The 25,207-nt window shown below is 43.8% G+C and overlaps 1 protein-coding gene across 2 annotated transcripts in view; it reads right to left on the bottom strand.

Annotated features, from left to right (window-relative positions):
• Positions 1-5,445: 5,445 nt before the first annotated feature.
• SOBP (sine oculis binding protein homolog) overlaps positions 5,446-25,207 on the bottom strand; it is a 111,824-nt gene continuing 92,062 nt past the window's right edge. For both annotated transcript variants that reach the window (XM_066315215.1, XM_066315214.1), the window contains 2 exons: positions 17,829-19,783; positions 5,446-5,532 (listed from right to left, as the gene is read on the bottom strand). In XM_066315215.1, the coding sequence (XP_066171312.1) occupies positions 17,831-19,783 (1,953 nt within the window). In that variant the 3' untranslated portion in view covers positions 5,446-5,532; positions 17,829-17,830. The remainder of the gene's footprint in view (positions 5,533-17,828; positions 19,784-25,207) is intronic.

The raw sequence follows: 25,207 nt of genomic DNA, 5'->3' as shown, positions 1-25,207 counted from the left end.
AGTGGGCTCTGTAATGGGTCAGTATATGCAGCAACTCTAAGGCCCTTTTGGGAGCAGGAGCAGACGCCCTTGTTCCAGGACAGAGCCTCAAGCACTAACTGGAGGACTATGCTTCCTCTTCCTAGCACTGTGGACGTGATCTTCACGTCTCTTCCCTGTGAGATGAGAAGAACCTCTCCGGCCTTTCTTGGCATAGCTTGTGCCCCCGTAGACCAGACAGGACAGATTGTATCACATCAATTCTGGCTTGGGACATGGGAAGGGATAAGTGACTCTCTCAACAACTTATTTTGCATGTGCCTGTGTGGGCTCGATTCCTTCAGCTGAAGAACGGGAGTGAAGCTGAGTCTCTTGGTCCCTCGGCAAACCCCCAGAGAACAACACTTTTCTGCAAAAGAAGGCAGCATTCCTTCTTCCTCAAGCCTTTTTCTTTTACTAAATAGGTCCAGCAAGGTCCTTCAAAAACAGACCTGCTGAGAGCTGGGAATCACAACGATCTCTGTCCTCAGATATCTCACCAGCAAATAATAACCAAGCTTTCCTTCCCATCTGGAGCAGGATCCCACCAGCAGCATGGGCTGCTCACGTGCAAGAGAGCTCCAAGAGGGAGCAGTGAGGCTGCCCCTCCTCTGGTGACCGTCATGTCCCTGGAGTACTGATGTAGGGAGACACAACTTTTAGTTGTTTGCATCATTTGTAAGGAAAGGTCCTGAGTATTTGGCATTTGGCTGCCTCTCTGTCTTGAGTATCCTTGGAAAACTTATTTCAGTAGAGCAGTGGGTGAAGTGCCTGGGACACACCTGCTCCAGCAGATAAATGATACTTTAGAAACCAGGGAACAGCTTGGAGAAAAGAGAGTGTCAACAGTCTAAGTTACTCTTTTCTTCTTCCTTGTGGCTGAGTCTGTTCTTCACATTGTCACAGGGCTTCAAGTCCCACCCAGCCTTGACTGGTCAACATGTCAGGCAGAGGGGCACCCTTGTATCAGACACTCTGTCCCCCTTGGGCTACCTGCAGTGCCGTGCAGTCAGCATCCATTGCACCTCTGAGGAGCCATGCTCCCACCACTGCTGCAAGCAAACAGCCTGAAGCTGCTGTTCTGCTGTGTTTTTCACAGCTCTCTGTGTTTTGCTGGTGCTTCCCATGTTCTGTGCAACATGTCCCAGTATTGCTCAAGGCAGCAATGCATTTCTTTGCCCAGTACCACAGAAATGACAACTAAAATGTGTGTAAGCCTATGTAAAGCTGTTCTCCTCATTCCAAAGCATTTGAGCTGTTAAGCTCAGTATGAAGCAGGTTCAACTCTGTTCTGGATTCTCTCTCCCCCTGCTGCAGGCATGTATGGATACTGCCTGCGTGCCACCTTTCCTTACTCACAGATCCCAAATATCAAGTCAAGTCTCATTATCAAGTGAGAGTGGAAAGCAAAACAACTTAAGAAACTGCTTATTTTCTGAGCTACACCTTCATAAATCCAGAGCAATTCCAGGGGAATCAACCTGAACCAGCATCAGCAAATTTGCTCTTAGTTTGCACACAGAATGTTTGTCACAGTTGTTATTATTAAATGATGTCTTTATATTCCAGGTCTATTTTTAAAACAAAGGCAATGAAGTTTGGGCATCCAGTTCTATATATGGACACTCCAAATGGCATTGAAATGCCTCATGCATGTGTTTGGCTGAGTGTTGATTTGAGTGTCCAAATATGGACCTCAGAATGGGATATCTCACTTGGATAAGCATCCTTGCAAATTTGGCTCACAGCACTTATTTGAACAAAGCAAATTTATTTCTATCATTTAGCATGGAAAAAGCACGAATTGTTTTCATTTTAAGGGACATCCTTATTCATGGAATTGGGCCACTCAAAAAACTGTCATGTGTAGTAGTTCTGAAAAAATTAATGCAGAGTGCCTGCAGTAGGCAGACCCCCTTTTATCACAAGGGCAAAATTCTCGCTGACAGCAAGAATTCAGTGCTAGCAGAAGGGCCCATGCAGCCTGATCACAGCAAACTCCCCCTCTGCCCCGGCAGTGTGAAGGGATGCACACACGGCCAGCTGCTCTGAGACCCGAGGCAAAACTGCCTCTCTCTGCTGATGGAGACAGTGTCTGCATCCCAAAACCACACACGAGCAAGAGCTGGAGCGATGGCTGTTGCACGCAAGAACCTTCCCCTGTATCTCCCAGTGCACAGGATTTTCTTTGTTTGGCTCCTTGATGGCGAGTTCTCCAGGAAAGAGCTTGGCTTGGCTCTTAGGTCTTAGTGCTAAATAAATAATGTCAGCAGCAAGCAAGCACCATTCTGCAAGTGTTTGCTGGGTTCCTGTTAATTGCAAAGGACCTTTACATCCTTTGTGTAATTCCATTCATTTTGTTGGCATCATACAAGGGATGGATTTGGCCTCAGAAATAAAGCAGGTTTCTCTTGAATAATGTATTGTACCATTTGGTCTGCATTTTCCTCAAGGTTTATGTATACTTGGATACTTCTCTCCATATATGCAGCTGGAGATATTTTTTCAATGGCAAACAATGAACTGATTCAGCTGTCCAAAGCAGTTGTTCACATTCTGAATTTTGGGGTAAGATGTTAAGAAAATGTAAGGTGAGCAAATTCTCAGGAAAGCTAAGGTAAGTTTGTGATCACTGGAAACATGTAAAGCCAGCTCTAGCCTAGATCACTTTCTCTACCTCTGCTGTCCTGATGATTTTTGACAAGATGATTCCATTTCTAGAAAAGAAAACCAGTTCACCAGGGAGAAAGATTTCTCTAAAGAGTCTGTTGTTTTTCAGAAGAGTGAAAATGTGTGCTAACAATTCTGGACCACTGACAAAAGCAAAATCAATACACACGGCCTTCGTTTTACAGCCAAGTTCAGATGAATAAATAGAGATGCAGCAAGCTGTTTACCAGGGAGACAAGCTTTACTCTACATGCCCTTCCAAGCAGGCATGCTTAGGCTGTTGTTGTTTCCCTTACATGGCTGGTTAATGAAATCAGTCAAATGGTTCCAGAGCTCACTGGACATTTCCAAGCTCTCCATCAGCAGCGCTGGCTGTCCTGGCCAACGGCTGGAAAGCAAATGCTATTGTGTGAGATAGCCGTGGCAGAGGTCTGAGGGCACTTGGGAGGAATTTGGTCCTTTGAAGAACCTCTGATTCCAGGGAGAGCTCATGCACAGAAAAGCCCCATCCTCACAAATGGCAGGCAGAATACTCTCTGTACACTGCCCCAGAGGCAGCACGAGAAAACTGTGCTTGCACAGATCCTCTCAAAATCAATGAAGCTGCAGCCACTGCATCTACCCAGGGATCTTCTCCAAGATCAGGACCGAACTGCACTGTGCTATGTGCAGGGCTTTTTCTCCCCATGCCTTAAACAGTGCAGAAACTGAGAAGTGTCATGGGAGGCACGAAGACGGAAGGGACATAGATACACTTTTCAAGAACAACTTACATGTATTTTTCTGCGACTTCAGACTCAGGGGTATTTTTGCCTGTGACCAGGCAGGTAGAGGAATGAATAACTGCATGCACAAAGAGGGAACAAAAAGAAAAATAAAACAACAGCACGTTTAAGTGCATTTTTTTTCTTGGAGATTTATTTTGTTTTATTAAATCTGACATCAGTCAGGGAGAGAGAAAAGCGTTGCAAGACCAAAAGGAAAGCAGAGCACGCTGAGGGTGCTTCAAATTCTTGCTCTTTTGAAGATGTTTCATCAAAATGTCTTTGAGCTCTCTCCCCAGACTCAGGAGTTGTTGGAATCCCCCCACCCACCCCTTTTTTTTTGTTGGTTTTTTTTTTAGTTTGTTTCTTTGTTTTTTTAAAAAGCGAGCTTACTCGCCCGGTGTGATTTCCAAGCTTTCACAGCTCTAATAAATAAGGAGCACCTGTAAAACAGTAGCTTGACTTAAGTGAATCTGTACAAAGGAAAATATAGAAATACAGTATATACATAGTGCTCATAGTGCACCATCACTACAAGGCTCTGGTTCAACTGACTCTGCTGCCCTGCTCCCAACACTGCTGACACAGAGACTCTGATCCTACAAACTGCTCCTCTCTTCCCTGCAGCAGCCTTATAGAAAAGGTGTACTCTGAACACTCAAGAGTGAACAATTGCTTTATTCGAGTTAGTAAACAGTTACACTGAATCACAAGGTGATCTGAATTTTTTTTTTTTAGTTTTTTTCTTTCTTTTTGATTTTTTGTGGGGTTTTTATGGGTTTTTGTTGGTTTTTTTTTCTTTTCTTTTCTTTTTTTTTTTTTTTTTTTTTTTTTTTTTATTTGTCAGAATGGGATACTCCACAACTCTCTTACCAATTCAGTGCCAGTATAACATGCTCTAGTGTACTTTTGGACTCTTGGCTACAACTGTACAAGTGCACACAAGTAAATTCTACCCTGTTATCCTCCACCCACTGATTGAGGATCAAATTGCACATTTCTCTTAACCATGACAGGAGAAAGCAAACAGTGAAACAGAATCATGGGGGATCTTTCTCACTTTACCCTTGTTTTCATTGGTTTGTCCATACCATTCTAATTATCATGAAAGGGCTATGCATATGGAGAGATTGTCTCACTGCCTTCCTGGATCACTGAAAACCATCAGGGTTGAAATTTCATCCAAGTCTTTCGTGACGCCCAGCAAATATTCCCCTCAGATTATTTTACACCTTGAGGGAATTTTGGTCTTTAGTTCAACACTCTTGCTCTGTTCCCAAATGGGGCGCTATTTAGGGGAATTTAAAGAGAAAGCTGAGAAGAATAAACATTTACTGAGTTCTCTTGGCATTCAGTCTCTGAAAAACCACAGTATAAACTATTCATGCTGCTTCTTACATCTGTCAAATCAAAAATTAAAAGCCATAAAAGTGTAACACTGAAAATATGGCATTAGAAAGGATAAAGGTGGCCTTTGTAAAAATAACAAGGAAAGTATATTAGCCAATAAAATATTCTAACTCTTCATTTAAAAGTGCATCATGGGTAGGACAGAGATGACTCTGAAGTGTTGCTACTCCAGTATTACCCCTTTCCCCCATCAAAACTTGAATAGGTCCAAAACCATACAATGCAAATCACGATTCTTAGTGTAGCAGCAAAACCACAGCAGTTTTTCAAAGGAAAAAAAAAAAAATTCGTATCATTGTCCAGTCTCAAATATCTGAACTTCGAAGTCAGTGAGGGTAAAGTACCTATGTTGGTCCATGTGGTTTTTGAAACCCGGGTGAAAAATCCCCCCTAGCAAGAAACCAAGAGGAAAAAGCGTTCCGAGAGGAGCAGAGGGGTGGTTGCAGGAATGCTGAGCACACTGTGTGGATTGATGATGTGCTGTCTTCTGGGTCAAAGGCACCCGTGGGACCGAGACCTCCTTGGAGGGGCTTCATGACAGGAAGCTGCTTTCTTTGCTGGACTTTCAGCCAGAGGGGGTGGTGAGCGGACCAGCTGGTGTCATTCGGTGGAGTGACGTGGTTTGCTCTGCTCCCTTTCTCCATGCAAGGTACCCTGTCAGCGAGCGCTCCTGCAAAGCAGACAAGCAGAAAGGGTCAGGGTGAGCAGCAGGAGGCTCATTGCAGGCAGGCTGGGCACTGCCTGAGCTCACGTCCCACCCAGTCCCATGGTGGGCAGGCAGCCAGGCTGAGGCACAAGCCCCCTGCTCCAGCCACGCCTGCCCCTCGTGCCTCAAGGGCCTTTGGGACACACAGCCTCCAGCCAGGTTGCTGAAGAGGAAGATGGAGGAATTCCACTGATAAAAAGCTGTAAACTGATATAATTATAGTTCATTCTCAACAACACCCTGGCAGTCATAAGCTCCTTAGTCTTAGTGTTTCTAGGGGCTACTGGGAGATACACCATTGCTTCACGTGCTTCTACTTCCCTTGTCAGCTGGCCATGTAAGCTACGCAGCAGGGATTGTCCCTTCTGTCACCCTACACAGTGAGCTTTGGGCTTTATCTCCTTGGATGGGATCTGCTGTCCCCTGCAGATCTGGACTGAAACTCTGCAGTTCTTATCAGCCTTTGTTTTGGTGCTGGGGCACATTTTCCTTCTCAGTCTGCTCCACGATCTCCCCTTCACACTGGCTCCTCTGCAATCCCTCTCAACAATGTGCCTGTATCCCCTTGCCAAACCTCCACCCTCCTCAAAGCAGAGACTGGAAGGCACATGGAATATGTCGACCAGCATAAAATTTTATGGCATGGAGACCATGATATCTAGGTTAAGGAGTAACGTTTGTGCTTTCAGGCAATGTGCCCAGTGAGATGAGCTTCTCTGTGTGTACAGAGAGCCGTGAACAAGAACTAGACTGAGAATTGGGATGTATCCACCTACTAAGGTGAAGTACATGACTGCTTTCTGTCACATTTTTTGGCTTGGAGCCTTAGTGTAAAAAGGGAAGCAGAGAAAATTATACCTGTAATGTCTGTATGAAGCCTCACGCTGCTCTCTTTTCCATACATCAACAGAAATGAACTTCCATCCCTCACTAACCAGTCTCATGGTACATGGTACAGCCCAGACCAATAAGGGATTTGTGAGGGAAGGCATAAAGAAGCTCAGTGGCTCTTGATGCTTTCTGCCTGGAGCAGTCATCTAGCTATGTAAGTTCTATCTATCTTCCCATGGTGCAGATGGACTCAGTGTAACAGGGTGTGCAGAACAGCGAGAAGGACCTTCCCTGTTGACTGGCTCATATGGCAGTAATCGTGTTTGATGAATGCATCTTTGTAGCAATCAAGTTACAAAATAAAAATCCGTATCAGGCATAGCATGCAAAGTTCTATAAAGAAATGAGAACACACTAGTCATCACTGTTTCAGAGTTCAATGCTATGCCCCTCGTGCCAGCACTAGCGTGCATGACCAGCACAATAAAGTCAGCTATTTATATCTCCCCCAAAAAAACCCAAATTACTTTTAAGGAGAGCAACATATGCTCTTCACCCTAGCTGAACCTGACTTCAACACACATCAAATATTGCTGATCAGATAGAAAAATTGCATCAACCACAAAAGAATTTTCATCAGGGTAAAGCCATGGAGTTGAGCTTACGTGAGTTGTGCTGAGGTAAGCACACTGGGTTTTACTTGCTTTCCAAAGTCAAGTAGGGCTGGGCTGATTCTGGGTTGGAAGACCACCTAGAAGTTAGAGGCAGGCTGTAGTTCAAACCCAGGAAGCAGCATGGAAAAGATGAGGGAAAGAGAACAAGTAAGAAGGCTCATTTCTGCCCTACTGTTAACGTAGGAGGGAAGGAGAAACTCAACTGGATGACAACCCAGCTCAAGCAGGTGGCTTGGAGGTTCATCTGTGTGGGCTCAGATGGTGATGCAGTGCTTCCATGCAACAGGTGAGGGCTGCACTGGTGCCCTGCATGGCTGTCAGTCAAAACCTGAGCAACCGGCAGCTCTACCCACACAGAGCTTCCTCTTTGGCTGATGCCCGACATGAGGATTTAAATCCTTGCTCAGAGAAGCACAGGATTAGAGCATGGCAAGTCAATTTGGCAGATCAGGAAAAGCCTTCCCACTCTTTGCTCCTTCTCTGCAGTAACCCAGCTCTTTCCAGGGGCTGTTGCCCTTTGTCTTGTTATGGGAAGCTTGATCCAGCTTGGTAGAGCCAAATGCTGATAGCATTCCTCACTTCTCTGCCCCTCCATGCTGAGGAGCCGGAGGGCTCAGCTGTGGGGACATGTCCTTCTGCTCCCCCACACCCAAGCACTGATCCCTGTGTATCTGCTCCCAGCACTGCCCCAGCAGCCAAGCATGGCAGCATGCTCCTGATGGCCACCAGAAATAGCTGCTTTTACACAGTGTCCTCCCCAGTCATGCCCTGCTCCCTCAGAGGGGCCATGTCATTGACATGGCTTTGGGCTCATACACACATCCAGACACACACAGAGTTTTTTCCATGGTTGCTTCCCTGTCATTCCATGCCCCATTGAACATTTCTGTCTCCAGATTCACATCTTATTGTTCAGGAAAAATTAGAGACTGGGTGGGGAAGGTTGAAACAACTGTTGATGTGGACTGGCATGGCAGAGTTTCCATAATTTAGCACAGCACTTAATTCACCCAGACAATGAACGCTGATGTGCTAAAAAGGGCCTGGTTCATCTGGGACATGCATGGCCCTAGAGTAAAGGCACAGAAATTATTTTCTCAGAGAAACTGCTCTGAAGATAAACCACAAGAGTGCAGCTAAATCAGCATGGAAGCAAGCTCAGCCCTGGAAACACTCAAGAATCATCTGTTACTTGTAATAGTTCTTTAATTTTCTATTTTTTTAATTTTTTTTTTACAATTCTTAAAGCAGTTCAAGCCTCTTCATTAAAACTTTCCCCTTTGAATACTCTATGATTTATCTTTCCATGAGCTAACAGGAGGGATGCCACATTGCAAAAGACAGGGAGGACTTTTAGCACGAATGGGAAAACAAGCTGAGGCTTTAAGCACCAACTCTGGATTTCAAAGATAGTGATTTCCTGCTGCTCTGACCTTGTAAGTTAGAGATCCCCCTCAGCTTTGGGTCACCTGTGGAACTCAGGCTGCCCCTTCTACTGAAACACGAGCTGCAATCTGAGCAAACATTGTGACTTTAGGGAATGCACTGGGGAAGAGTCCTGGGATTTGCCTTTTATGCCTAGAAGTGGTAAGGACACCTCCAATTCTGTGAATCATTGCACCATTTTCTCCAGGCTGTTACTGACAGGGGGGTCTCTGGTTTCTATTTTCTGAGGTATGTACGTGGATCGTGCAAAGAGGAAAATGCCACCACAGTTCTGGACTTCTAATCTCTACATTGGAAGTGTATGGCAGACCGCAGAGCCTGCCAGGGCCAGTCCTGATTTACACTGGGATAACTGGGTATATCTCCACAACAACAAGGCAGCCCAGTCTCCCCCGGTTAGTGCAGCACCAGTGTGTTTGCCAGCCTTGTAAGTAGTGTGCTTTGTCCCACTGGTGTGCAGATGTGGCAGAAGGCATGATCTTCCTCTGAAAAAAAAAAACAGCCAAATTTTCAACAAATTCTCCCATTCTAAGTTGTGATTAAGCTGAAATTTTGCAAGGTATTTTTAAAAAAATTACAAAAAAGCAACAACCTCTACCCTCAAAAAAAAAAGACCGAACCAAAAAACCGAACTGAACCAAAGAAAGAAACACCCCAAACTGAAAAACTGAAATAGAAGGGAAACCAAAATCCAGACAGTTTCTACTCTCCTTTCCTGAAAACAAGCAAGCCCTATGATGCGATAACCCTTCTTTAAACTTCCAAATTTGACTGAATCAGATTAGTACCTCCAACTTGCATTTCAGCAGTCTCCTGTGGGCCTAAACTGCTATTCCGAGGTGCTTTTCAATTTTCTTATTCAACCTGATCTCTCCAGTAAAACCAGTTAAATAGCCAGAGAAAGGCAGTTTAACTGTTGGTAGTGGTATGGAGTATGGTGAGGATGGGTGTCTTGCTGAGCCACAGCCTGTACCTCCCTGGGAAAGTCCTCCTCACCCGGGCTACACCTGGGCCTGGCTCTTCAACCTGAAATGTTGTTGTTGGCCACAAAACTGTAACAATTACAATAACAAAACTTTCTGAAGCAGGAATGAACCTTTTTAGTAAAGGTTTCAGCATCCTGTATCAGGAAGAAATAAACATTTTCCCATTTTCCCATTAACAACTCCACTGTCCATAACCATTCAGGACTGCATGCCTGGAAATGTCCCCACAGGGTTTCTCCCTGGTTTTCATAGCCCTTGTTCTGGTTCTTTTCAGGTCTAAGCAAGAGCAGATGCAGATTCATCCAAAAGCAAGGGGGCATACCCAGGTGGCAAAAATGTAATGTTGATTATCTTGTGGGAGAAATAAGAGGAAAAACTCATCCAGAACACAAAAGGAGCAAGTGAGTGAGACCTGGCATAGACCTCAGTGCAGTGCCAGGCACCTTAGGGCATCTTCCTTATCCTCAGCACTGAACTGAGCACTGAAAAATCTGCACTGGGAGTTAGATTTTCTCTATTTCTCACCCCAAGAAGACAGGAACAATGTTTTTTACCACCAAGATAACCATTTCAGCAATTATTAGTAAATTGCTTCAAATAAAACTGAACTGGCATTTTAACTGATCTCTGAAATTTAGGGTCAGAATTTTCAGTGACTTCATCATGTATCTTTTCTAGTCGTGTTCAAGATTCTCTCAATTGGAGAATTCCTGTGGGAAAGGGAATTTTTTTCTCTACTCTTTTTGGATAAGGAACTTAGAAGAGGCAGCACAAGTGGTTCCTGAAACCTTATAAATATTTGGAGCATAAGCAGGCAACACAAAGTTTTACATTTAACCACGTGGGCTCCAAATAAGTGGCCGAAAATTGTTTTAACCACAGGTTTCAATATCAATCACCTGATGATGGGATGCAGATCTTTCCAGAGAGGTCAGAACTCCATAGTTATTTCACTCAACACTACCCAATCCCGAAACCTCCTATTTCTTAATTCTATTTTTTTTTTTAAATATCTGCTTTCACAGAAGACGATTAAATTACACAGCATGAAAGTCCCAATCTGGGACTGGAAGATGGAGCATAGCAGGGAGTATGGGTGTCCTCTCAGCAAACACAGTTCAGCCTCTTTGCCTTTAGATAATTTGTTATTGAAGGTTGGCTTGAATTTAAGGCAGCAATGTTTCAGAAACACTTGGAAAAGCAAGCCAGCTGCAGGGCGGATATCATTACAAATTGAGACACATGTTGTACAGGAATACCATTCTTTTCAAATACCAAAGTTGTGTCTGGGGAAGTAAAGCCATGCAAAGGAGTCGGAGGCAGGATCTGTAATGTGCCGAGGGCCTTCAGCTTGCATTAGAGGCACCAAGAGCTGAGTGCACACAGTACTGAGCAGGATCAAGCCCAGATATTTAATCAGCTGTAATTTTCATGGTAGAAGCAAACATTAAATAGTTGAGGGCTCTGCAGAATGTTAGAGGTTACTTCGATTCACGGCTCTCACAAGATGATCACACACGTTTCCAAAGACAACTTTCAGTTCTGCGAGTGCACTGCAGCTCAATATCAAAATAATGTAAATAAGGTCATGATTAGTAGGTCTCAGCTGTGAGGCTTTGACTGGTGGAGGCACCCAGAAACATGCTTACATTTATGGGACCCAAAAATAGACAGGAGAGACTCAGCAGGTAATCTGGAAACAAAAATTATTTCAGAAAGTCTTGCTTGTCACTGTCTGATTTCCTGACTTCTTCCTCAAAGGTCTTTGTTTCTAGCTTGCTACAATCTTCCACTGTGTTTTTAAACAATAATTTAATTTTATCTTACAATATATGGCTCACTGCTTGAGTATGTCCAACTTTTTCACAACCACAGTCCTCAAAAGTGTTTTGCTCCTTTCTCTCCTACTTTCAGGTATTGCTCATAGTACTGTTAAATAGTTTATAAGCTCCTCATAATTGTTCAGAGCTCACTGCTCCACACAGAAGTTGGCCACAGTGTTTCAGGGTCAAGCTTCACAAAGGCTATGAGGTGTTTAGCCCCTCATCAGATTTCAGTGGCAATCAGACACATACCATCCAGCATCTTGGCCCCTGCATGTCAAGGCAATCGACGTCTAGATGATGTTTTTACAAGTGTTTTTACAAGACTCTGTTTTACTATGGTCTTTGTTGTTAGGGACTCTGTATTTAATTACGAGTTGTGCTTTCCTCCCCGCCCCCATAAAATTTCCCTGCACCACTGACTTCAGTAGCTCGACAGCACAAGGACAGGCTGATGTAGAGCTTGAGTCTCCCCATAGGGCTGCTTCACACTTAACACTTTTCAGTGCAGCCAAACCTGCTTTGAACCAACCTAAATAAGAGGAGCATTTTAGACCTTATACATATAAAAGTACCTGATCAGTCTTTAAAGCCTGGCAAAGAATTATGAGCAACTCATTGTTTCAATATGTACCAACATAGGGAATAGCATGGTGCTTAGTTCAAGTGATATTAATTTCATAAGACAATTAAAATTACCAACAGCAAGTAAGCACCAAAATTATCTCTGAAATCGGTGGTCTGAGGACCTGGGAGCTGTCGGGTGGACTACGGTCTGTAGGTGTCATAGGCTCTTCAGATTTCTGTGGGTCTGTCAATTGAGCTGTGCTTTTTTTTTTGCTGTCAAGTTCTGGCTGTGTGTTTTGATTGCCAACAGCCCTAAATGCTTATTACCTTTACAAATCAGACCAGGTGTAGTTGTTTGCTAAACAGAGTTCAAGGATCAGATTTCATATTTGAAACATGTGCCCTAGGAGGTTTTATAGAAAAGCAGAAGGAGCCCATCAGAAACCAGCACTTGCTCCTTTGATTCAAAGAGTGTGCAGTGATCTATGGCAGCGTACCACGAGCCTGCTATTTACTGCCACTGAGACGGAAGTTAGCACTCCCACACCCCGGCAGCAAGATGTGGGAGCTGAAAGCTACCCTGGAAGTATGTCATTTTATACTTCACTATTTTGAGAACCCTTTCTTTTCTTTTCTTTCTTTCCTTTTTTTTTTTTTTCTTTTTTTTTTTTCTTATTTTTTCCTCCTGGGAAATCCTTTTTCTGATTTTAAATACCTGAGAAGGTATACAAGCAATTTTGAAACATAAGATCACACTGCTGGAGTCAGGCAGCTCTCAAGGGCAAAGCTTCAGTTCCAAGCAAATGTATTTAAGGCTTTGTGGTGTTAAAAGTCTCTCCTCTCCCCCTTTGGACAAATGGAAAATTTCCGTAGGCTCGTAAGAAGTCAGGTGAAGGAAAACTTCTGAAGCAGAAGAGTAGGTGTGAAATATATTAGTCCAATTACTCTGCTGATTTAAATTAGTTTGGCATCAGTGGAACTATATCCAGTTAAAATTAGCTAAGGCTCTGGCCTGTACTACCGTGTCAACAGAGATGACTAGCATAGAAATGTGTTCAAATATAGAAAAACTGTTTTCAAGTATATCTTTGAGGTCAAATTTTTCCCTGATCATAGCAAGCTGGGCAGAATTAAGAAAGTTGCTGGTAGATAGACACCACAGTGACAAGGGAGAGATAAAACCTCTTAGGCTAAAAAAAAACGAGGTTAATAGCTATGCCCCTTGCCTCAGGAATCCAGACCAGAGCAGGAAATCTTGTGCTGGACCATTATGGGCAGAGGAGCTCAAAGTGGGATATATATTACTTCTGCTCTGAACTGAGTGCTCTGCATGCTGTATATTTTTAAAAGTACAATGCATGGACTAGACAGCTGAAGGTTTGGGCCTTTCACTCAGCACATGCTGAGCCTGGGACATACAGGTTGGCTCTCCATGACCATACACCTACTATTTCCACTACTTCTGGAAGAAATTCTGCCGTCACAAGTGGAAAAACTCCTTCCTTTCCTGACCCCTCTGTCCCCAGCACAGGATTACTCTACACGTACACACATATGCACACCCAGAAGCTAGTTGTGAGTTTAGCATGTGCCACTTCATTTTCTCATTTAGTTCAACATAACTATTATGTTAAATCCAAGCAGACCTCAGTGTTTTAATTTCTTTGCTTTAGGAAATGTTGACATCAAAGCTAGAGGGTTAAAACTGATCCCGCCAGGGCATAAAGCATGTAGGCAGGCAACACTAACACTGCTAATTTTAGAAACTCACATTGCTCAAACTCGAAAATATAACACTCAACAGAATATTCTTCCTAGCTTCATTCCTTTATCATCGCAGGACTTTGGCACTGAGACATCTTTTGATAGTTTTTCAAATTGCATCAAGCTAGAACAGCTTGACAGTCTATGTCCTGATGGAGAAACTAAACTTTAACATCAAGGATTGTGTTGCTGATTAGCACTTCCAATAATCAAGTAATTGGTACATTAAATAATCCAGAGACTGGCAACTTGCCCGAAAAGGTCATGCTTGCACTGATTCCTTTTTAGAGAGTCGTTGTTGCTGTCACATGAATTCAATCTGTCTGTCCAGAACACTAGCGTAAAAATATTTGGCTAATTTCCTTCTTGACACACAGTTGGATGCGAAATAAAATCCAGGAAAAGTTGCACATTAGGGCAATATGTTCAGATTTTCCAATTTGGGTAGGTGAGAAGCAAGAGAGAAAAAGACAATGGGCTGGACTTATTTTTTCCCAGTTAAATGTGGCCAGTGCTATCAATACAAACCTCCAAGGGCCCAAATCAATATATTTGTTAGTGCAGCTTCTATTCTCCTTGTAATTCACTAGAATTTCTATGAGGCTGGAATCTCTCTTAAGGTATCCTCTCCCCACAACTGGACTGTAGAAGGAGAAGGGTTTTATCTCCCTGCTTCCCGAGGCCTCGGCAGGAGAAAGTAACCCATGGGCCAGACAGACTCTGAGCCCTGCTCAGTCCTCAAAGGCAGGGAGGGAAGAAATCTAAGGCAGAGCCCTTTTGGTCTCTCCAGACTGGCTATGACCAGCAATGCTGAAATAGCAAAAGAAGGGCTCTGCATGAAACCACAGAGTCCTCACCTCAAATCAATCATCAGAACTGCACAAATCGCTTGTGCGTGCCTTGAGACGCTCAAAACCCACCCGCTTTTCACTGAGGTACCCACTGGAATGAGATGGTTACCATGCTGTTTACTTCTGCAGAGTATTTGGAGTATCCTCTTTCCCTTGGAGCACATAAGGATCTTGGTCTCCCAGATCTACTTCTTTTCTTTTTCTGGAGGAACAAGGGGATGAACACAAACTAATAATCCTCACCACACTGTGCTATGCCACTGCACAAGCCCCATAGTTATGGCAGACACCTAGGTTGGGCTTCTTAACTTCCAGCATCTATGTGGACATCTATGTCTGTGCCAGTCACCCTAAGTTTCCCTCACTGAAGGCAGAAATAGGCACTCCTAGGGCACAATTCATCTCCGCTGTCTTAGTTGTTGACTCTGGGATGAGCTCAGCTGTCTCGTTCAAGTACCTGCTTCTCTAAGTTGATTTTAAAGGGAGTTTAGACTATTAGATCAGCTTCATCTTTGTTACAAATGTCTATATTGGGTCAGATTAATCTTGCCTGGCAACCTGAAAACTTTCCTGTAAGACAACCCTTACACTGAGGCAAAGAAATATGTAAAACTCAGGATGAAAGGGAAAATGGTAATTCCTGAGGATAATCACAGTGGCAGTTATTGACATTTAGAGAACACAAAGGGCTGAGGACAGTAACTGAATCCTTGTCTTTCCAATGCGGCTTGTTCAGTTTGCCCACTTTCTCTCTCAAATGCTACCCATAAAGTCATATAATGAATAATCATGTCAACAGGCAAAAATACACAACTCGGTGAAGCCAGAACTTTCTGAGGGTTTAAGCTCTGGCTTTGAACAATACTAAAATCCTCTTGGGACTGGGACCTTGAAGAGGCTGCATTGCTGCAGTCCGGATGGTCCAGGAAAGCAGAAATAGATGCTAAGAACCAGCCTGTCTTTGACTATAGAGTAAGCAAATAAATGTGCAAGTCTTCTAGCATTGTCTTTAAATAAGCAGCTATGAGGAGCTTCAACGAGGTGGGAAAGTAAGGGTGAAAAACCATGGCTTTCCTAAAATGTAATAAAAAGGATACAGCCAAATAGCAGCCTTCTCGCTAGATCAAATCCCTACCCCTAGGTAGAAGCATGCAAACATTTATGAAGGGAATTTTTCAAGCTCTAAAGGTAACACTGGGGTTTGCAACAAAGATATCACTGCTGAGGGACATACATTCCATACCTCAGGGGTGCGTAGGGGGATCCTCACTAATAGGACCTATGAAGGTGTAAAGATCTTGATTTCTCATTTGACTTCTAAGTTACTGTATATGCTGATTACTAGTCCAAGAATGTGATAGTTGTCCTCTCTTCCTATTAGTGTATCTTTTAAACGTGACAGCATGCTGAGAGCAAAGAATAATGGCTGTGTTCCACCAAAGAAAGTAAATAAATGCTGTTGGTGATCAAGAGAAGTAATGTTTCCAGCCCTGCAACCAGCACAGGGAATGCAGTGTTAACAGCTGAGGAGGGAGTCCTGACTACAATATATATCTTTGATGGTGCAATTAGCCCACACTGATAGAGCAGGGAGATACTGCAATGGCCCAGATTACACAGCCTGCTGCTGCTGCTATCTGTGGCTGTAGGTGCCAAACGCCACTGCAGTCACTATTTGTGCTACCAGGGACAGGGATTTACTGGAGGCTACAGAATATTCCACGGATTGTAATGAAATCTGGCATGTCACCAAGCCACATCCGGCAAACCATCAGTATTTTACTGCTGAACAGATTTCTTGCAACACCCACCATTTCCCCTTTTCCTAAAAGAACTTCTCCATGCTTGTGCATCTAAATAAATTCCATTACATTAGTTTTGTTAAGGAATATATTCAGTGCAGGTAGCTCAGTGTGCAGCTGCAGTGCCAGCTGCAGGTTGAGCTCTGGGGAGGCAGGAGCCCAAGCCTGAGCATCAGGCAAGAGGATGGGAATGGGCACTGATCCTTTCCATAAAAAAAGGACACAGGGTGACCAGACGCTCACTCCCAACAACCACCAGACTTTCCTGTGCTTAGACTGTGAGGATATAAACGGCAAAAAAGCCCAGCGGTTCCTTTGTTCTGGATCCCTACTCAAAGGCATAACCTCGAGCTGTTGTTTTGCTATTTATTGCACCACGATGAAATTATTTTAAGGACTGGGATTTCTGAGAACTCTGCTATGGAAAACCTGGGGTTGAGCCAGTGAGGAAAACTGGTCTGATTGATTGAGTGTGGGGTGTGTAGCTGTGGAGGGGCTTCTGTCCCAGCCCAGGTGGGACCAGAGTGACTGCCAGAGCTGTTCTTGGATGGTTAGACAGGGAAGATTTGTTAGACAGTTTCTCACTCACAGGTTTGAGGCATCAGACACACACTAAACTACAAGTTTTATAAAGATGCTATGCTATCAGAGGGATTCAGTAGCCTGGAAATTGGAAATGGAGGATGAGAGGTTTGTGCATATGGAGCATCGTCTTTGGACAAGGCATGGAGCTTGGTGGAGTTACCCACATCTCTGCCTTGCTTTGCAGCACTGCCAGGAGCCACAAACATATACCAAGCACAGGGCTGGGACAAATCTCAGCTGCTTTTCTAAGATGGGAGACTTGCACCAAAGGCAAATACCTCAGGGAAGGCAGTAAAGCCCCACGGCAGAAGTTTTGCTGCAATAAGCTATAGTGGGCAGGTCCCAAACAGCAGGCAGAACCTAAGCACCAATACATGGGAAAGGAAAGCTCACGGAGAGCAGTTCAATCTCTAGAGAACAGCTCAGTGGAAAGCCAGGGTACAGTCTGGAGGCAGACCAAAGTAAGGTGCTTGGAGGCAGCTATTTGCTAAGTCCATTGGCTCTGACCTAGGAGGAATTTGCTGGGTAATCTGGCTCCATGCTGTGCTGCAGGGCAATTTCAATCATCGTGAAGGCTTGAGTTACCTCAAGAACAGGTAAGCACATTAATGGCCCAGACCTGTACCATATTCTAGGCAGAAAACCACTGGCTTCAACATACACAGCACAGTAACTTCACAGCCAGAATCATTACGATATGTTCTGTGAGGAAAAGTGTAATGAGGCTGCTGATGAATGGAGTACTGACAAGTACAGATGCAATACAACAACAAACAATACTAAAACACAAATACCAATAGTTTTCTGAAAGTGCTCATAAATTGGAGTTTGTATCTTTCTATTTCATAAAGGCCACATACACATGAGTTTGACCTCATACCTGAAAATACTGAATTCTATTCACACAGAAGGCAGTAGTGATTACACAAACCTTTACTTATTCTGATTTCGAATTCGGAGACACCTCCTTTTCAATGGTGGCTCCAGATCCTCTGGCCCTGTGCTGAGTATTGGCGTTGAGATAATGCACGGCGCAATAGCAGTCTTTTCTGCTGGTTTTGGCACAGGCTGGATCACGCAACCTGTCTTGGGCAGCATCCTCAAAGCATATGCGTGGTCCTCATCTGCTGGATTGTTAAGGTTGGGGTCCTGTTTGTCTCCCCCAGCCAGGGGCTCTTCCCCAGTCTTCTTGCCCGCCTCTCCCTCAAGGTGGCAGTTTGACGCACAGTTGTTCTCCTTCACGGACTCCAGCTCGCTCACTGCCAGCTCCTCCGGGGGCTGGGGCTTTTTCGGCTCCTGGGGCGGCTCCGGGTTCTTGGAACCCTCTGTGCTCTTTGTGCCATTCACAATGACGTTGCACACCGCTGCGCCAGCTTCCAGTCCCGGCGTGCCAGAGGCCAAGGAGACGGGACAGCAGTGAGCTCCGTCACTGCACGGTAATGTTTTTGAGTCAACTGGGCTGCAGTTGTCCCTGCAGTCACTGCAGTTCCTTTTGTCTGAGCTACCAAAAGCCAAATTTACAACACTGTTAGGTTCACGTTCCACTTTCACTTGGGCGTGTAGGGCCCTGTGGATGACATTGTGCAGCCTAGACCGGTGGCCTACGGTTAGGTCTATCACACCGTCCTGTGGACCCTGCAGCACACTGGGGAAACCAAATTTACTGTTCACTGGACTACTAGGTCTGACAGTCAAATCAACAACTTCATTTTTACTGTGCTCCTGAAGCATTTTAGCTTGATTAAGGGACTGGCCTGAGCAGCTCGGTGATGAGTCAGAGGATTTGGACGATCCTTGCTTTGACTCTCGAGGGGATGAAGAGCTATTGGTTGGCTTTGCCCCAGGCGTCTCACTGGAGGTACTCGGAATGAAGCTTTCGCCGTTGCTGGAGAAGCCATTGGGGGGTTTGGAGTCATTGATGTGAGGGATGGGGATGGGAATGGGGATGGGAACGGGCAAAGGGACTATGACAGGATATGGCACTAGTAGAGTTGGGGGCGGCACCAGTGGGGCAAGGGATGGCAATCCAAAGTTCATCATCTGTGGCATAGGCATAGGGCCATTTGGCATCATGCTGACAGGGGGGAAGGGGAGACTGGGCAAAGGAGCTCCGGGAGGGGGAGGCGGCAACAAGCCGGGAGGATTCCCAGGCATGGTAGGAGTTGTGGGGGGATGGATATGGGGGGAAAGCATTGGCCTGTGCATGGGGCTAGAGGTGGGACCCATATTTCTGGGACCACCTGGTGGGGGACCAATGCCAGGAATCATTGGATTTGACAGAGGGCTGTTAGGATTTGAGGCATGGTGAGGTGGCCCACGAATGAATGGTGGACGGATTTGCTGCATAATTTGCTGCTCCATGAATATGGGCAGAGGAACTGGCCCACGGTTTGTCATCACCATGGGAGGACTGCGAGGTGGGACACCAATTGGAGGCACAATGCTAGCAGGTGGCTGGACAGAAACCGGTGGAATATTTGGATTCTCACTGATGGGAATAGGTTTGGGAACTGGCGTGGGGATTTTAGTGACAGAGCAGTTGGCAGTGTCAGACGGAGAGGCAGTGGTAGACGCTGATGGTCCAGGGCCTTGAATTTGGCCAGCTGCAGACGCTGGGGATGGGGCTTTTCTCCGAGCATCTGCTAGCGGTATATTCCAAGAATCTGGAGTCAGCAGCTGCACCCCAGTGCCTTCTGCTTTATTTTCGACTGGAGGATGTAATGTACTGCACAGTCCAGCTGGAAGATTGGCCTGTGTCTCTTTGTAGAAAATGTCCATTTTGTACTGATTGAGACATTTTGCACTGCAGAACTGAAGCCTTCTTTCCCCGTCCCCAAAATCCAGATACTCTTTTGTGTGTCTTATGTGCTTACACCAGTCACATACCTACAACACAGTAATAAAATCAAATCAGGTAAGAAAAGCAATCTTCTCTTCATAGTGTTATTTTTAAAGTAATTAATCTGTTGCTAAATACATTATTTTTCTAACAGGAGAAAAAGAAGTTATATTTGAGAAAATGGCACTTTTTTTTTTTTCTCCAACATATTAATGAACTGAATGCCACTCCCTTTTCTGGCTCGTATGATCTCAGTTCTACCTTATATGATGTATTATACATCTTAAACCCATAGCACAGAGAAGAATCCTCAGCTGGCATAAACTGTTGTAACACACATATGTAAGTATGCAAAGTCCATATGAGTATGGCTGTGATTACTCTTTGGTGGTAATCTAAGCACGCCTGTGCCATCTGAGATGCCACACTACACAAGGAGTGTGAGAACTGTAAAAGGACTCAGAAAATTGCTGGAAATGAATGCAAACCATTTTCTGCTAAACTGCAGCACACAGTAACATTTAGTATTCTACTAAGGGTATCAAATAATAAGTTGGAAAGAGTGTGATATTTCAAAATGGCATCACAAAGCAAAAAGCATCGATTCTTTGCCCTTCATTCCAAGGAGAAACTTGGAAAAAGTCAGGATATTTGTGTAAGGTTCAAATAGACCAAATTTGTGATGTTTCAGCAAGCTGGAATTATTTTCTGAGTCGTTTGCCCACTTTTGTGTACAAGTCACTTTGAGTAAAACTTCTTGGCAAGCAAGGACCTGTTTAGCAACTTCTCAAATACTATGGCAAAAAGTTTGCATTGCAGACTCAATTTTGTTTTGTTTCTCTGCTTTCCATTTAATCCTTTTTTATGTTGCTATTGGTGTGGTGAAGGCACAGCCAATTTTTTTTAAAAATAAGGCTGCAGAACTAATTAAGCTGTGAAAGGTTTTCCCAGTTGTAAACCACTAGAAACCAAAGTTCAAAAAATAGTCATTCTAGGCTTCAGAATGCATTACTTGAGAGAAATTATTGTGATTTCATTAACACATTAATTTTGCAACACCAACAGCTCTCACAGATGGTGAAGACATGATCTACAATTCAAATATGACTCTTGTTTGCACAAATGCCTTTCCTTCATATGGCATTTTAAACAAGAATTAATATGAGTAATCTTGCCATAGCTATAAACAGATAAACAGATGTCAGATTTTTCAGTGCCTCACTTTTTTGACAGAATTTTACACACACAAACCCCCCCCATTTTTTGTCATTTACATTAGTTCTCAAAATACTCCACTGACAGTGATTTTTGGGGCTTTCTATCAGCATGTTAAGCCTATGACCATGTCATAGTATATCCTGGTATTGTTTGTTCTGCCTTTTCCAAATAGCCCGTATCAGCTTGTTTTGAAATTACTCTATCTTTTGTACAAAGGAAAAAAATACCCTAAAAACCCCAAAGAAGACTATGATTGTGAAAAGACTGCATTAAAAGGATAATTAATTTTAATAACTATTGGCCATATAAACAATTCAAAACAACATATGCTGGGCATCTGATTACCCATCTCATTTAACTCTCAGCTTTCCTTTAATATAAACAGTGGCGACATTCTTGAGTTTTCAGTAATATATCTTTAATGTATATACATACATGCTATATGCTATGGCCATTAGCCCATTTAACTCCTGGACATTTTGGCTATCCTCTCAGGTTGCTGCATGTTTCCCTCCTGCTCCCCTCCCCATTCACATACACATGCATACACTCCCTCTCTTTTATCCCAACATTTAAATCAAGCTAAATAATTAATTGAGAAGTAGCAACTCCTAAGTCAACCCTGAAGTCTGGGAATGCAGGACCCAGATTTTTAGCTTGGACATACAGTCACTGTGCCCCATGAGATAAAGCAGAGGAAGTCCTGGTGCTGCTTGGTGCATGTGGCATCAGCCAGGGTGTCTTTCCAGCATGGTGCCCCATTGCAAGAAAGGAAATTTCCCAGTGCAAGCAAGTCCAGCCTTGCACTGAACACACAATGATGGTGTCACATCCCAAAATATGTGGACAAAAAGAACAGAACTGTTGAGATAAATGCCTGCACTGCCATGGTGCATGCATCCCCCCAAGAGTGGGGCAGATGGGAAAGCAGGAGTGCAGCAAGCAGGGCAGAGGGGGCAATCCCACTTCCAACAGCTCCTGGATTTTTTCAGGTATCAGCTCTCCGTCTGTTCCCCACAGGAAGGCTCAGTGGCCATCACAGACAGCCCTGGAGCTTGTGCTGCAAACAGTGCAAACACACAGCAGTGGGCACTGAACCATCCCGCATATTTGGCATGGGTGTGGGTTCTGCCACCCACCTGGCAAGTCAGCACACATGATGGAACCATCCTATAATCAATCTCCTGGAAATTATTGGCTTGCCACTGTTTTCAAAGCAGACAAAAGGGGAATTTGTGAGCCTACACCAGGAGGTAATAGGACACTATTTAACTCAGTGGAGCTGCTGAATTTACCTTAAAGTCATTTCTCACTGCTGTAGCCACAAAATGCTATTTTGCATGTATGGAATCAGGATATACTTAACCACACTCCTCCTGCTACTTGCAGAGTCTGCTCTTGCCCCAAGGGCTGGTGTAGATGCCGAGGGTCTCCACATGTACCCCAGGAGCTGTACAAAGAGGCACTAGGAGCTCCCAGGCAACTCCTGAGGCAGGCTGGGGTGGGATGAAGCCCACCCTGGCCCATCACGATCTATTTGCAGTGGAAAGACAAGGAGGAGAGTGGCCTCAGAGGTGACTGCAGTAAAAAATGGAGCAAGACTTCAGGTGCAGCTGCAGCAAAGACTTGCCTTTCCTTTGGGACAAAGAAGTAAACCACCTTGTAAGCCCGCTGCCAAAGAAGTGCCTGAGAAATACGAGAGAGTAAACTCAGCTTCCTTATCTTTCTAGGAAGAGCCTCATCCATGACCTTAATTAAAGGGACTGAAAGAAAAATACAGCTCCAAAAAGATGGTGGCATCTTCTCTAATAATTTAATTTTATTAGTTAGCATTTGTAAAATTCACTGAAACACTTCACTGTACTATTGCTGTATTGATTTGTTTATCTCCAGTGGGCTCCTGTGTCTCTCCTGGCTAAACAAATATTTTCTCTTCCTTGGTAAAATATTTAGAAATCCTGCTTACAAATTCTCTACTGATTTCTCCAGTTTTCAATAACTCACTAAGGAACAAGAAACTCTGGAGCACGCCTGCCTCACATATTGATCACATACCCTTCTCTATATTTTATCACTAGATAAAATTAATTAAAGCCAGAGAAATCAAAGGCAGCAAATCTATTCCTCTGAATATCCTGCATAGACCAAATATTCAATAAATATCTCATTGATTTCATGCAATATCTCAAAGTGTTGAAGCTACAACATCAGTGAAAAATGTCCATCTTCTTCATTCATGTATTTCATAGTTTTCTTTTGCTTTTTTTCTCTCATTCTTTTTATTTACATAAGCAATCAGTCTGTGCTGCTTAGTTAAGATAAAAGGTATAAAAATGTGGGACTCATATGCAGGTAATGTGCAGGTAATATGACACCTCACAATACCATACTAAAAGGCAGAAAAACAGTCTCTACAACAATGAAGAAATTACTGGAGGAGAAAAAAAATGTCACTTAAGAATTAATGAGTCAAGTCTGTCTTAGAGAATTGATCATTTAAGATGAGGTCAATGAATTTATGATACAAATGGCTATATCACTAGAGGTAATAAAATGGAGCAATATCATTCATTTTACATCTAACTAATGACATGCTCAGAGTAATTACATATTTCTTCTAAAAGCCTACACTGATTAGTTCAGATGTGATAGGTGAAACATATATATCTCTCCATTCAATAAAATAACATTTTCTTATCTGTAGAACATACAACTGATGTCTTATTTTTATAAGTAATTGTATTCTTTACAGAACACCACTATTCTTCACAACCAGCTCAGAATTTCTCTGCTTATGTAGTCCCTTTCCTTGCCTTTTTCTGCCTCTTCCCTTCATTGCACAACCAAGAGAAGAGCTGAACTGTTGCAGAGTGCTTGTTAACAATGCACACTGGATTTGGTAGTGCTTACACGTGGGAGTATCTCCCTGGGCTTCAGTGGGATTAGTCACAAGCGTTAATACTGTAGGACCACATTTGGAGGGCCTGACCCAGCACCAGTGGAAAACAATGAAGAGCCTCCTCATTAATGCAATCCATCGGCTTTGGGTCTGCTGCTTAACACTGGCCCCTGCTCACCCTGGAGTCATCAAGAGCTTTATACTCAACCTCGACAGCAGCAGAGGCACAGACAAGGATTTTGGAAGGAACTGCAGAAGAAATACCCGGGAAAAAAATAAATGCTGTGAGACTGAGTTACAGACATTTCCTAACAAACATAGGCAAAGCCACCATTTTGTACATTTCTACCAACAGGAGGCTGGACCAGTAGTGGTGTCACTGGCAATGAGCATGAACATTTCCAAGACAGAGGGTCAAAACTTGCAAGGTGCTAGCAGATCCCCTATGCATCTTCATCTCCCTGGGAAAACACTTCTAGGACTGCTCTGGAGCAAGCACATTTCACACCATGAATGCCAGAACATGAATCCTGAATGACAGAAAGATCAGTAATAAGATAATGGCCTATCTCATTCAGCTGTAACGCAACAACCCTCAAGAAGATTAAATTTACCTAACTGGGGCATATCCAAGGCTAAACAACAGAATGAACATTCCTTCAGTACATTTAATGTATTTATATTTTGGTGGCGGGTTGCCAGTGTGCTACTTATAAGCTCAATGTCTTGGTATCATTTATCCGCTTTCCTGTGAAACACACAGCAATGTACACCAGGAGACAACTCAGAAGACACTGCATCAGCAGAAACACAACTCATGCCCGATATGGGAACATGAGGAAGCCAGGACTGAGGGATCCTGTAACGCTCATATGCCTGTAACACAGAGAGCGGGAATAAAGCCATTCCTGTTGGCATCCATATCTTTATTTTGATTGAAACATCCAAAGTGGAGTCCAGACATGGCTAGGAGGCTGCCTCGCAGGCACAACACAGGATCCTGCTGTGCCTGAAAGGGCTGCACTTGGACTTTGGGCATAGGTAATTAATACTTAAATCAACTGGCTGTCAAATGCAGGCACAAAGTTCACACATCGGTGCAGTCCACCACTAACCTTTGAAGAATAAAATAGCATCTAATAATGGCACTACTTCATTAAGAAATACACTTGGCAAAACCTTTTTGCAGAGGTATTTACATCAGCCCTAGAGAAACCAGGAACGAGTAGCAATGGAAAAAAGCCTGCCGCAATAAAAGAGACCCTGTGCCTCTTACACAATGCTTTGGATGACTTTCAGCTCCATGGTAAAGCTTAGCAAGAGGACAGAAAGTGGTTACTAGGGCAAAGACATG

This window comes from Sylvia atricapilla, chromosome 3, assembly GCF_009819655.1.
Source record: "Sylvia atricapilla isolate bSylAtr1 chromosome 3, bSylAtr1.pri, whole genome shotgun sequence".
NCBI lineage: Eukaryota > Metazoa > Chordata > Aves > Passeriformes > Sylviidae > Sylvia > Sylvia atricapilla.
This window is presented reverse-complemented; position numbering and strand designations above follow the sequence as displayed.